This window comes from Frankliniella occidentalis, unplaced genomic scaffold, assembly GCF_000697945.3.
Source record: "Frankliniella occidentalis isolate FOCC.00 unplaced genomic scaffold, Focc_3.1 Scaffold949, whole genome shotgun sequence".
In the NCBI taxonomy this organism is placed as follows: Eukaryota; Metazoa; Arthropoda; class Insecta; order Thysanoptera; family Thripidae; genus Frankliniella; species Frankliniella occidentalis.
This window is the reverse complement of record NW_026268055.1, coordinates 181-11230: the sequence shown is the minus strand read 5'-3', so window position 1 is coordinate 11230 and position 11050 is coordinate 181. Positions and strand designations below refer to the sequence as shown.

At 50.7% G+C, this 11050-nt stretch overlaps 1 protein-coding gene across 1 annotated transcript in view; it reads left to right on the top strand.

The window, feature by feature from the left end:
- LOC127748611 (tau-tubulin kinase homolog Asator) overlaps nucleotides 1–10413 on the top strand; it is a gene marked incomplete at its 3' end in the record, with an annotated part of 11562 nt that extends 1149 nt beyond the window's left edge. Inside the window, 12 exon segments of the mRNA XM_052275807.1 lie at nucleotides 7143–7263; nucleotides 7334–7481; nucleotides 7570–7784; nucleotides 7883–8053; nucleotides 8124–8309; nucleotides 8412–8672; nucleotides 8762–8936; nucleotides 9026–9253; nucleotides 9334–9576; nucleotides 9686–9907; nucleotides 9981–10096; nucleotides 10213–10413. Coding sequence (XP_052131767.1) covers nucleotides 7143–7263; nucleotides 7334–7481; nucleotides 7570–7784; nucleotides 7883–8053; nucleotides 8124–8309; nucleotides 8412–8672; nucleotides 8762–8936; nucleotides 9026–9253; nucleotides 9334–9576; nucleotides 9686–9907; nucleotides 9981–10096; nucleotides 10213–10413 — 2287 coding nt within the window.
- Between the last annotated feature and the right edge of the window lie 637 nt (nucleotides 10414–11050).

Sequence of the window (11050 nt, the reverse complement as noted above, 5' to 3'; positions counted from 1 at the left end):
TCTCTCAGAAACGGCGCAATTTCGCCTTAACTCAGTCTCAGCTGCGCCCCCTGCCGGTCCGCGGCACGCCCGTCGAACCGCGCGCGACTGTGTGGTCGTGGGGGTTGTGGCAGCCGCCCCGCAGGCGCGAGTGACGAAGAGGGTGAGGGGGGGGGGCAAGGTCCCCCGCCCGCGGGACGGCCCGCCTCCTTCCCTCGCCGCCCGCGCCCTGCTCCACGGCGTCTTGGCTGAGAGCAGTGCAGTTCCTGGCGGCCTCCCCACATCTCCGTGCGCACCTTGGTCTCCCCCCCCCCCCCAACATGCCGCCACACGGACGGCCACCCAGCTCCCCGCTCAATAAGGTTGATCACCCTAATGAACCCGCCAGCTCATCGAGACGACTTCACGGATTCACGGACACGGACCGCGGGTCACGATCATGACACCCACCCTCGAGCAGCGAGGATAATCTGTTGCAAACGGCTCGGCTCGAGGATGAAGGCACTACCCCATGGTGCGGGGGTATCTTCTTCTAGGCGTGTAAACGGACAGTCCACCGTTACGGCGGGCTGCTCGGCTCGGCGGCAGCACCCCCAGCCGCGGTGCGCACGGCGAGCGCGCGCCCGCCTCTCCAGCAGCGGAACGCCCGGACGGTAGGCACCATGCCCGCATGACTGTCGTGGCTCCGCGGCTGTTGCCTATCCCGATACCGCCAGGCGCCCCCGCTGCGCCTCCCTCCTACCTACCTACCTCCAGCAGGGAAACGCCCGGCTGGCAGGCAACACGCCCGCATGGCTGTCGTGTCTATGGGGATTTTGCCTATCTCGTCAGGCGTCCCTGGCACGCCCCTCCCACCAACCTACCTCCATAGAACGCCCGGCTGGTAGGCAACACGCCAACACGGCTGTCGTGGCTCCACGGATGTTGCCTATCCCGCACGGCGCCCCTGCCACTGCCACGCCTTCCCCAACAGTGGAACGCCCGGCCCGTAGGCAACACACTTGCATGACTGTCGTGGCTCTGCGGATGTTGCCTACCCGCAAGGCGCCCCCGCTGCCTGGCCGTCATGTGGTTTGATGTGATGCAGCGAGGCCCTGCGGTGGCCGTGGCGGCGGCCAGCAGTGAGTGAGGTGAGGGGGAGGGGGCAGCGCAGGGTGTTTAGCGACATGCAAACTATTTTTTGCTAACCCACTTTACGCTTTGCGACAAGAGCAGGTGAGGAGAGGGGATGGGGGGAGGGGGTAAAGAGGGCGGGCGCTGCAGCTGGGCCGCGCCCCGCGCGACGCCACAGCCACCTGGCCCCCGAAGGTTGGAGAGCGTCGTCATGTAGGTCAAGAAGCAAGTGTACGCGACAACAGTATAAGGGCCGCCCGACCTCTGGCCCAGTCCGACCCGGCCCGAGTGAGGCGCGGCCGGTCGCGGAGGGGTCCAGGGAATCCCTGCTCATCAAACAAGAAACTAGTTACCAGACCCCCCCCCCCTTCTCCCTTCTCTTTCCTCCCCACCTCGTACGGTTAATAACAGCCGTTGAATTTGGCATGCCTACGACCACATCAGCGAACGTGTCCGCGAGAGTGTACCGTTCTACCGAGAGGGGCGAGCAGTGGCAAGTAACTCCTGGGGGGGGGGGGGTGAGCGCGGATGGGCGGAGTGGGCGCGGCTGGGCAAGGTGGGACAAGGTGCAGCCAGACGGCCAAACCAAAATGTCGTCAAGAATGACAACGCCGGCGGGCCTCCCCGGCCACGCCAGGTTGAAGCTCCCGAGAGGAACTGGGGCGGAAAACTCGCAGAAATAGCGGCCCTCGCGACCGCGACTGCGCCGTGTCGCATCTGAAAGGGTGTGCGGTACTTGCCTGTGTGTGTGTGTGTGTGTGTGTGTGTGTGTGTGTAGGTGCCCATGCTCGTCCCATTGTCGTGCTTTGTTTGGAGAAAGGAATCGCCTCAGCGCCGACCTCTGCTTTTGTGGAGTGACTGTGTGTGTGTAGGTGTGTGTGTGGGTGTAGATGTGTGTGTGTGCGCGTGTGTAGGTGTGTGTAGGTTGTGTGTGTATGTGTGGTCGGTGTGAGACAGCTCACCACCCGTGATTCTCGCCCCTTTTGGGTGTGGCTCTTCCTGCTGCGCTGGGCGATGTCGTGGTCGCCACCACCGGGGCCGGAGGGTCAGCCAGGGCGAACGGGACGGGGAGGGGGATGGTGTGGGGGAGGGGGGCGTAGAAAATGAGAGGACGAAGGGGCGGGGGGAAGGGGTGACACGCCGGCCAAGGTCGGGCCCTACCTCGCCCTCGCCTGCTAGTCCGTCCTCTTTGCCGCCCCACGGAGTCGCCCGCCCAGCCTCGCCCCGCCACGCCCCACGTACCCGCCTGATAAATGGCACTGGCATTTTGTAAACAGGGAACCGAGACTAGCGTGAGAACGCCACCTCCCCTTCCCTCCCCCTTCCCTCCCCCTTCCTAGAGCTGTGCGAATTGTTCGATATCGAATCGAATCGAATCGAATCGGCCTGATTCGAATTCGTTCGATTTCGAATTTGCCTGATTCGATGTCGAATAATTCGAAATTTCGAATCGGGTTGGTTCGACATCGAATCGCATTGGGGTGCAGTGTGCGGCACCCGCTCTATACCCGCACTACACGTTGTTAGTCGTCGAACATTCACGTTACAGAGCCAGTTTAAATGAGTTTAAAAATACCGCGTGACTTGCATACGAAAAATACGACCGATTTTTTTTTTCGATTCGATTCGGGCTCGAATTTGGACTGATTCGATTCGATTCGATTCGAAATTTTTGAGCCAATTCGATTCGATCCGATTCGAAGAAAATTTTTGAGATTCGATTCGATTCGATTCGAAGGCAAAAACCTCGATTCGCACAGCTCTACCCCTTCCCTCCCCCCTAGTTCTACCGCCGCGCCACCACCACCCCCTTTAGCTTGCACACCGCACCAAAGTTACGTTACTGTTCATGAAGTCGCCTCATAGCGGACGCCTTCTTCTTCACAAACGCCCAATTTTCGAGCCGACGTGTTTGAGAATGTTGACCTCGTCTCGCCATTCACGTGGCTTTGATAAAGGGCACCAGGTAAGCCTCACACAAGCCTCGCCCCACCACGCTCTGTTGTTGTTGCGCTCAACTATGGCTCTCATGGCGTAGTATGATGGCCCTACACTCTTCGCGTGCCTCTGGTCGGTTCCAAGCCCATTACTTCTCGTGACACGCGTCGCACGCCCCCGCGCTGGGGGGGGGGGGGGGGCACTGCCAACTACGCGATATTCCAGTCCATTAGTCTACACATGGCAGTTTTGGAGAGAGGGATGGGGGGGGGGATAAAAGGCGCATAGCTCGCACAACTACACTTCTTCACAAGCCCCACGCCCTTGGATAAGGGTTATACTGGTTGCACCACACCCCGCAACAAGGGTTTCACCATTTCCATACTCCATATTCCCAAAGAAGTCCGCCGGTCTTGACACGGACACATGAAATGCGTTTGAACTCGCCGGGAACGCACCCGTATTACACCCTGCTTGCTAGCAATCGACATTGGGCTGTGCGCGACGCATGTTCTTGACTTCTTCTGCAAGCGCATTGGCTTGTGCCAAGACCGGCGGGCTCTTTGTGGATGCAAAAGCGTCACGCGGCTCGCGATTCGATTCTTGCGAGAAGAATAGTCGTGTCCCAGAGGCATGGGGTGGGGGTCGGATTCGGTCTGACTAGGTTGATCGCGTCGGACGATTATTGTTCTCGGGTGCGCCCGGCGGGGGGCGGGGCGTCACTACTGGCACTGCGCCTGAGGAAGACCCACGACCTGTCTTGTACCGCCGGCCGGCGCGCCGCGTCCGCGCGAGGTCCATCCCTCAGCGCGCCTCAGCGTGATGCGGGGAGGAGCAAAATGAAAAAAAGAAAAGCAAAAAATAAGTGTTTAGCACTGTCTTAAAATTTTCTCTTCTTTTTGTAGATCCCTAACGGCCGACACCCGGCCTAGTCGTTTAGACCAGTCCGTTTAAGTCGCCCACCTGGGTGGCGGGGGCGGCGGAGCTGGCGGACGCGTGGTGGTGCGCGGGGGCGACCCCCCTTCTTGCAAGTGTCGCGCGTACACTTCTGCAGCGCCGCGGCAACAAGCGGCCCCGTCTCGCCTCCCCCGCGCTCCCCCCGCTCACCCCTGCTCTCCCTCTCGCTCCTCATTGCTCTCGCTGGCTTCACTCTAGCTTCAAAAGTGAAAACCGCCGCGGTAAGCCACCGCGCGAACGGGGCCAACGGCGCTCTCGGCCGACAAGTGCGGCGTTTAGCAAGTGATCTCTGCTCCTCTAGAGTGACCTGCGAGTGCGTTCGTTCAGCGCGTCGAGAGGAGTGGAGTGCCCGCTGAAGAGATCCGCACCACTGTAAGAGGTCGGGGTTTGGTGAGACGGAGCTTTGATCAGATATGACTTGTTCACAGAAAATCGAGTAGTTCGCTGGGAAACATTGCCTCATATGCGTTATCTCTTATTCGAGGGTTCGAAATATCACTTCAAATAATAATATTGTACATATGTCTGAATGACACTTCTCCTGTGTGTTCGGCATACTGTGGGTTGAAAAGCGGCCTTGCCGTCGGACGTAAGCAGCGCTTGGGGGTCTCAGGGCTGGTGCACCCTGCCGCAGTCGTCCACCACCCGCGAAGCGACGAGGGCGCCGGGGAACGCGGTGCGTGGCTACGCTACGCCCGCTATACTAACGCCTTGGCGAAAGCAGCTCAGCCCCCCTCCTCCCTCCCCTTCCCTTCCCTTCCCCCTTACTCCCCCGAACCTCCTCCATGGTTGAATTTATCGCGCGCTTTTGGTCACGCCCGATTTATTTATAGAACAATGCCGAAAGTAAATTTAGACCAGTTTAATCAGCCGGTGCGGCTCACAGCCCCGCCCCCCTTCCCTCTTCCCCCGAATCCCCGGCATGATGTCCTGGCAGAGTGGTGTCTGCTCTTTCTACCCCCGCGGTGGGGTGCGGGTATGAGACCGGCCCGTAGTGGCGGAGCCAGGCTCAGCAGAGGGAAGGGCTGGTGTGCTATGCATGCATACAGTGGCAGTTGACTGCGGCCCGCTAGGCCTAGCTAGGCCGGGCCGGGCGCTTCGGCGCCACTACCCTCGATACCGCGGATCTGCCTGTCTATAAACCCGCGACGGAACAGTCAGGGCCCGCTTATATAGTCGCTGACTCAAACCGCCCACCCCTTCTCTCGCTATCCCCGCCGTACGTTTGTACGACGGAGAAATCGTTTTCGTAGGAATTCCCCTCTTTTCGACCTCACGGGCCGAGGCGTGCCGTGGTGCCGTGCGGCGCACATACACAACTCGTACAGTCTCCCGCACCAACGGTTTGAATGCATTCGTTTGCATTCTGCGCAGCGAGAAGAGGACTCCACTTTCTCTAAGATGGGTGGATAACGAAAGCGCGAGGGGAGGGCGGGGTCACAAGAAGTATTGTTTATGAAGGCGAGAACGCTTCCTGATGCGCCCCGTATATCTGTCAGTGCGACGCGGCGGACTCGACGGACGTCCCGACTCTCGCTGCGCCTATTCTTAGTTAGGCCTCCTGCACCGTGTAGCGGGCAGAGTAGCGGGCGGTGGCGGCGTTGGCCGCGGCGTGGCACAACGGGCACAACGGAGGTGCCGCAGCACGCGTAGCGCACGTGCCCCGCTATCAAGCAGAAAGGGGGGGGGGGCATTGCGAATCATACCCGGATCGCTCATCGCTACGATAGTGAGCTCAATACACGATCCCAACGCCGGAAGAGCGAGAGAGATCTCCTTTTCGTACGCCATTGCGTCGCTGTGGTCGTCGCTCGATCCGCTCGATCACCACCATCTCCATACTATAGCGAATAGCCCTGGTCATTCCCTAAAAACTTGTGCCTCACAGTCGATGAGAGTCTTCTCCCATCCTGCTGTCCGTGCCTCCACCTCGGCATCAACGAATTGACATCCAACTTAGCACCTTTGTCCGAGCTGGAGAGAAGAATCACCACCGGCCACACACTCACCCAGCGGCACGGCGAACGGGAGCGAATTTCGCGCTCGATCAGCTGAGCGGGGCTGAGGGGCGTTTTCTGGCGCGTGGCGCTATCTAGCGGAGCTTGCGTCGAAAGATTCTAGTCTAGTGGGCAGTGACCATAGTAGTCATTCCCAAAATGGCAGCCGTATCGACCCGTAACGATGAGAAGGGTAAGAAAAAAACCTCGCAGTTTCCTCAAGTCGTGATGTGTTTGGATTAAAACTGTATGCTGGACGCTAGCCCTGTGTAGTGAAAGTGTGAAAACTGTTCGTTGGTAGAATGTGTTCGCCATCCCATGCCTTAATATTCTCCGACTTTTGATTGTGAGGCATCAAGCAGACGACATTCAGCAGTGTCCAGTTACAAAAAAAAGGGTTTGTCATTTTTGGGGGTAGATGCGAAGGGTGGAGCCCTTTTCTAGTGCCGTTCGAATGTTGGTTCTTATTTCACTCCTTCGCCTATGCGTCCAAATTGTCGCTCGAAAATGCTAGCCTTTTTCGCTTGTGTATGTGAGACCTCCGGAATAAATTGAAGGTGAGGAGACGGGCAGCAGGGGAGGGGGCGGCAGCATTGTGTTTATTTTCTCTCTCGCTGTTCTCGTTGAGATCTTTTAGAGCAGATTTCCCAACTATTTCTGTCTCTGTTTGCTTTAATTTTAATTTTTGGCGATTTTCCTCCCTCTTTGAAACATGGTCGTGGGTGGATGTGTAGGGCATAATTACACACCTCTGATCATGATTTTGTCATGCAATATCACATCAGTAGTAATATTTGACTATTTTTCTCTATGGAAACTGGTTTTCCCCTCCTATTTTTAAGGTGTCTATAACCTAGGGCAGTTGAAGTAAAGTACTGGTATTATCTTTAGGGCACCTATGTTTATCCAAACCATTTCTCCATTCCTGCACCTGCTTTGTCAGTCATAATACCATGTACATTATTTTGTGTAAATTTCTATCAGGAACAGTAACAAAAATAAATGTCAACTTTTTGAACCAGTGCATTGGATAGAACAGCTTAGGAGCTAGTTGTTAATTGTTCTGTTGTGGACAAATGTCAAATAACCTTATACTCAAAACTCTCTAATCATTTTCCACAAATTAAAATGAGTTTTTTTTCTATGGTTGTGTTGCAGGAAACCTGAAGAAGTAAAATATTGTCTTGGGGATGAATCAACAGATCCTAACAATAATATTACCATGACGAATGAAGATCTCTTGCAGCCTGGCCACGTTGTGAAGGAAAGATGGAGAGTGGTAGGTTTTTACTTGAGTCTTGTGATTTCTTTTGTTGAAACTGCCCATTTCAATATAAATTTCTGTTCAGGTACGAAAAATAGGAGGTGGTGGCTTTGGAGAAATTTACGAAGGGCTAGACTTAGCCACTCGGGAACAAGTGGCCTTGAAAGTAGAATCTTCTCGCCAACCAAAGCAGGTTTTGAAGATGGAAGTTGCTGTCTTAAAAAAGCTTCAAGGTAAAACATAAGTAATATGCACAGTTTTATGAATAAAGTTTTTAAAATTTTATAACCTGTATTGATCCATATTTTGATGTTATCTTAGGGAAAGAACATATCTGCAGATTTATAGGATGTGGCCGCAATGAGAGGTTTAATTATGTAGTAATGCAATTGCAAGGTAAAAATCTTGCTGAGCTCCGCCGAGCTCAAGAACGTGCAGCATTTTCTCTTTCAACTACACTAAGGCTAGGCCTACAGATATTAAAAGCAATTGAAAGTATTCACCAAGTGGGTTTCCTACATAGAGATATCAAACCAGTAAGTCTAATTACAAATCACCATTTGGGGCACTATTTGTCGCTCTTGTCGAACTAAAAAAACAAAAATTCAATAAAATTTTCTTCTTATGTTTTCAGTCAAACTTTTCGATTGGTCGATTTCCTCATAACAGCAGAAGAGTGTATATGCTTGATTTTGGTTTGGCTCGTCAATATACTACTACTACCGGAGAAGTGAGAGCTCCTAGAGCAGCTGCTGGATTTCGAGGCACTGTTAGATATGCATCAATTAATGCACATAAAAATAAGGTAATATTTTCATGTTCAAAATTTAATTTTCTTATCACCCTGATTTTGACATCTACTGTGCTGCCTACAGGAAATGGGGCGTCATGATGACCTGTGGTCATTGTTTTACATGTTGGTAGAGTTTGTAAATGGTCAGTTGCCATGGAGGAAAATCAAGGATAAAGAACAAGTGGGTTTAATGAAAGAGAGATATGACCACCGTCTTTTGCTCAAACATCTACCATCAGACTTAAGACAATTTTTAGAACATGTCCAGGTAGGTGCTTTAACATTCTATTCCTTATTGTATTCTCATTTTTCCAGTGTCTGAGTCTTTATGCCTTATTAATATCTATCTTTACATTACTATCTATTGCAGAGCCTAGAGTATGCTGATAAACCTGATTATGCCATGTTAATGGGATTATTTGAAAGATGTATGAAGAGACGAGGTGTCAAAGAAAACGACCCGTATGACTGGGAAAAGACTGGAAACGCTGTTGACAATGCACTTCCGCCTACTAATACTTCCACATCACCAGCTATTATTAGTCGCACTGCACCAGGTGCTCATGTTGGCCATCATGGCACAAACAATAACCAAGAAAATATTGAACCAGATAATAAAAAGGAATTAGAGGTAATACATACAGACCTTTAGAACTTCAACCTCTGTATCTCAGGATTTTTATCTAATTGTTTTCCTGCTTTTGTTTTAACTCAATCTAGGCCCAGTTAGACTCAGCTGCAAACTTGAGAAGGTGGCTTAGACTTCACCCTTCCCAACAAGAAACAACTACTCCACCTCTCAGTGGAGAAACAAATCGAGATAATATGGTGATTGATAAAAACTGCAATGCCACACAGCAGTCCGATCTCAATAGTTCGCAAGCCCAGCAGCAAGGTAAACATGCATTTGCTACTGCCACATAATCAGACATTTTCAAGGGTCATTGTAAGTTTGTAAATAACAGCTATTATCTTACTGTTTAGTAGGGTCTCCTAAGAAACAGTATCCTCAGAGAAGAGTTGTTTCTATGGTTGGAGTTGGGGCCTTGGACAGCCTTGAAGCACGGTACTCTGGTTTGCAAAGTACAACACCAAATCATACTGAAAAAGGTATTGATTGTGAAGGTGATGCAGTAATGGCATCTGCTCGCTCACAATCTGATCGTGCCCGGAAGGTTGCTGGCGCTAATCAAAATCAGTCTCGCAAATCAAGTGAGTTTTTGCTCCTGCAGCAAAATCTTTTACACTTGTGGCTTTCAGAATTTTTTAAAAACAAAATTTATTTGTTTAAGGTGGCGCCACTTTTGGGAGGCTAAGAGTCGTCACAGCACCTGCCACTTGCGTTCAGGATCTTGGAAACCCAAAGCTGCCGAGTAATGGGAGTGTAGCTGCAGATGGAGAGACAGCCAGTGGTCCAGCTCAGACACCTGGGTCAAACACTCCTGGCGCCAGCACACCTGCTGATGTAGAGTTGCCAAGCCCTCGTGTAAGAGAATCTACTACTGAGGCAGATTATTCGTATGATACAAAGCCAGGTATATAGCTCTTTGACTAGACAGAAATTTATTAGAACTACCATGAAAACTTAACCAAAGGCAGCCTGTGTTTAGTTTGTATATCATGAATTATAATTGTGTGTTCCAGAATCCTCTGCTGGTGGAGGGGCAGGTGGCTCACCAGTGACAGATCAGAGAGAACCTTTACGTGAGAGATCAGCTTCGAGAGAGCATCGTCAAAGACGAGCTGTTTCTGCAAGTAGGCCTGTAAGCTGTAAATTTAACAACAGAGATGCTTCATTTACACAATTTGCTGTAATAGATGATGACAATGTGTCAGCTCTTCAGCAAGTGACTCGAGGGGGTGGAGGTTGGTAACTCTCATCTGTTCATTTAACTAAAAAATGTACAAAGCAAGCACTGTAATATCTGTTTCTTTGCAGGTCTCACCTTGGCTTCTCAGTGGAAATCACAATTTGATGATTCTGAGGAAACTGACAATGAATGGAGGGGAGAAAATCTTCAAAGTCCGGAGCACCGTCATAATACATCTTCACAGGTATGCTTTGTTTTCTAAATCTGTCTTCCAATTACTCAAAAAAAAATATAATTGGTTGCTGATTTTTACAACTAACATAAGATGTCATTTACATTATGGTTATTTTTATTCTGCAGGCTGCATTTCCCATTGATGGAGCTACCACAGCCTCTTTAGCAATGAGTGAACCAACCAAACCTTCAGCCATGCCAAACAACACATCTCAGGTCACTGCAAGCCAAGCAACTGTCACTGTTCCTTCAGCAAAAGGAAATACAGCTCAGCAATTAAGTCGTATCAGTGAAGATTCAAAACAAAGCCATCTTCTCTCACAACAGGTAGAGGACCCTCCTACTACTTTAAACTTACTTATTCCTGCACCTACACCTGTGCCTGATGGACCACAGTCCCGCTTTGTACCTTTGCTGAAATCTTGCCTTGCTTCTTGACAAACTACCAAGTAGTCCATAAATGGTGGTGATTGGAGCAACCCAAGTTCATTTTTTATAGGATTTCTTCTTTTTTTCCTGTTTTTAATATGTTTAGATAACATAGTTTAGAACTGTTAATTTTACCGCGGAATTCTGAAAGACTGATTTAATTTTAACCATACTCTATAACACTTCTCAAACTCCTGATCAATATAGCTTGTAAAATATTTTGACCCAAAAATAGACAGCTATTGACAGCCAAGTTGACTTTTGACCATTTTGTATCTGTCTATATTACTGAAGAGGGATTTGTCCTTGATACTGTGATTTTATATTGCTTGCTGCGTGAAGTGTTATTACTATCACTTTTCAAAATTTAGTTTAGCAATATTAGTTATGGATTGTTTGCTTAGGCCTGACGCTATGATATATGATAAAATAGGTTTCTCATGTATATTGATTGTTTTGTTGTATATTGGCCAACTTGAAGTTCTTCATTGACATTTTTAGTCGTATTGCTTTTCAAAAGTGATGTTATGTTTCA